The sequence below is a fragment of the Salvelinus fontinalis genome, chromosome 29, assembly GCF_029448725.1.
Source record: "Salvelinus fontinalis isolate EN_2023a chromosome 29, ASM2944872v1, whole genome shotgun sequence".
Classification (NCBI taxonomy): domain Eukaryota; kingdom Metazoa; phylum Chordata; class Actinopteri; order Salmoniformes; family Salmonidae; genus Salvelinus; species Salvelinus fontinalis.
In genome coordinates, this window is record NC_074693.1 from 16,610,677 (window position 1) to 16,613,176 (window position 2,500).

At 40.5% G+C, this 2,500-nt stretch overlaps 1 protein-coding gene across 2 annotated transcripts in view; it reads right to left on the reverse strand.

Annotated features, from left to right (window-relative positions):
* The window catches only part of gria1a (glutamate receptor, ionotropic, AMPA 1a), a 252,731-nt gene that overhangs the window by 111,709 nt on the left and 138,522 nt on the right, over positions 1 to 2,500 (reverse strand). For both annotated transcript variants that reach the window (XM_055888385.1, XM_055888384.1), the window contains exon 5: positions 1,086 to 1,139. In XM_055888385.1, the coding sequence (XP_055744360.1) occupies positions 1,086 to 1,139 (54 nt within the window). The remainder of the gene's footprint in view (positions 1 to 1,085; positions 1,140 to 2,500) is intronic.

The window sequence follows — 2,500 nt, forward strand, 5'->3', positions numbered from 1 at the left end:
CAATGTTTACTGTAAAACATTTTTTATTGTTTATTTCACTTTTAGTTATTATCTATTTCCCTTGCTTTGGCAATGTTAACATATGTTTCCCATGCCAATAAATCCCATAAATTGAAATTGTATTGAGATAGTATACAGAGAGAGAGAAAGAGAGAGAGAAAGAGATAGATAGAGGTATATAGATACAGTAGAGATGGATATATATATATATATATATATATATATATATATATATATATATATATATATATATATATATATATATATATATATATATATATATATATATATAGAAAGAGAGACAGAGAGCTAAAGAAAGAGAGAGAGAAAGAGAGACAGAGGGAGAGAGAGCGAGAGATGGAGATACATAGATACAGTAGAGAGATGGAGATATATATCTCCATATATACAGTATATAAAGAATGAGAGATAGAGAGCAAAATAAAGAGAGAGAGAGAGAAAGAGAGAGAGACAGAGGGAGGGAGAGAGAGAGATTGTGATACATAGATACAGTAGAGAGATGGAGATATATATATCTCCATATATACAGTATATAAAGAATGAGAGATAGAGAGAGAAAGAGAGAGAGAGACAGAGGGAGGGAGAGAGAGAGATTGAGATACATAGATACAGTAGAGAGATGGAGATACATAGATACAGTAGAGAGATGGAGATACATAGATACAGTAGAGAGATGGAGATACATAGATACAGTAGAGAGATGGAGATATATAGATACAGTAGAGAGATGGAGATACATAGATACAGTAGAGAGATGGAGATACATAGATACAGTAGAGAGATGGAGATACATAGATACAGTAGAGAGATGGAGATACATAGATACAGTAGAGAGATGGAGATATATAGATACAGTAGAGAGATGGAGATATATAGATACAGTAGAGAGATGGAGATATATAGATACAGTAGAGAGATGGAGATACATAGATACAGTAGAGAGATGGAGATACATAGATACAGTAGAGAGATGGAGATACATAGATACAGTAGAGAGATGGAGATACATAGATACAGTAGAGAGATGGAGATACATAGATACAGTAGAGAGATGGAGATCTTACCAGGTTGGCCAGGATGTAGTGGTAACTCTTAGCATTCTTCCCCTGTTCAACGATCTGGAGCAGAGCAGAGAAGACATGACTTTAGTGTGTGTGTGTGTGTGTGTGTGTGTGTGTGTGTGTGTGTGTGTGTGTGTGTGTGTGTGTGTGTGTGTGTGTGTGTGTGTGTGTGTGTGTGCGTGCGTGCGTACGTGCGTATGTGTGTGCGTGCGTCTGTGGTGTGTTTTCAGTACACTGTACCCATGTAGTGACCTTGGCCAGGGCAGAAGAGACACCAAGTAGGGTAAGACATTGTAACAGCAGGACTCTAAAAATATGAATATTCATTCGAATCATTCCTGTAGTCTCATCCCATGCATACAGATAGACATAACAGCTTGTTAAATAGTAGGGATTGTAAAGATTAACCAATACGAGTCAGTCCCCAATTTAAATATTTAAGATATGACTGCATTATTCCGTGGACCCCAAACCGATGCAAATGTAGCATGCACCGGTCAGAACATTGATTCAAGCGTTGCAAATTTCTAATTCACATTTATTGTTGCTCATGTTAAGTTCTTTCTACCTTCTGAAAATACCTCTCATCTCTTGTGACAACTGATGCGTCCTCTCCTTCACTGTGGAACTAAGCATGTAACTGTATTGACAGTCATTGATGTACAAGTCCTGTTGCATTCTGACCAACACCAGGTAATATCAGTAGTCTAGTCAAACTGGGCACTGTGCCCTGCTTCTCACGCTGACCAACACCAGGTAATATCAGTAGTCTAGTTAAACTGGGCACTGTGCCCTGCTTCTCACACTGACCAACACCAGGTAATATCAGTAGTCTAGTCAAACTGGGCACTGTGCCCTGCTTCTCACACTGACCAACACCAGGTAATATCAGTAGTCTAGTCAAACTGGGCACTGTGCCCTGCTTCTCACGCTGACCAACACCAGGTAATATCAGTAGTCTAGTTAAACTGGGCACTGTGCCCTGCTTCTCACGCTGACCAACACCAGGTAATATCAGTAGTCTAGTTAAACTGGGCACTGTGCCCTGCTTCTCACGCTGACCAACACCAGGTAATATCAGTAGTCTAGTCAAACTGGGCACTGTGCCCTGCTTCTCACGCTGACCAACACCAGGTAATATCAGTAGTCTAGTCAAACTGGGCACTGTGCCCTGCTTCTCACGCTGACCAACACCAGGTAATATCAGTAGTCTAGTCAAACTGGGCACTGTGCCCTGCTTCTCACGCTGACCAACACCAGGTAATATCAGTAGTCTAGTCAAACTGGGCACTGTGCCCTGCTTCTCACACTGACCAACACCAGGTAATATCAGTAGTCTAGTTAAACTGGGCACTGTGCCCTGCTTCTCACGCTGACCAACACCAGTTAATATCAGTAGTCTAGTCAAACTGGGCACT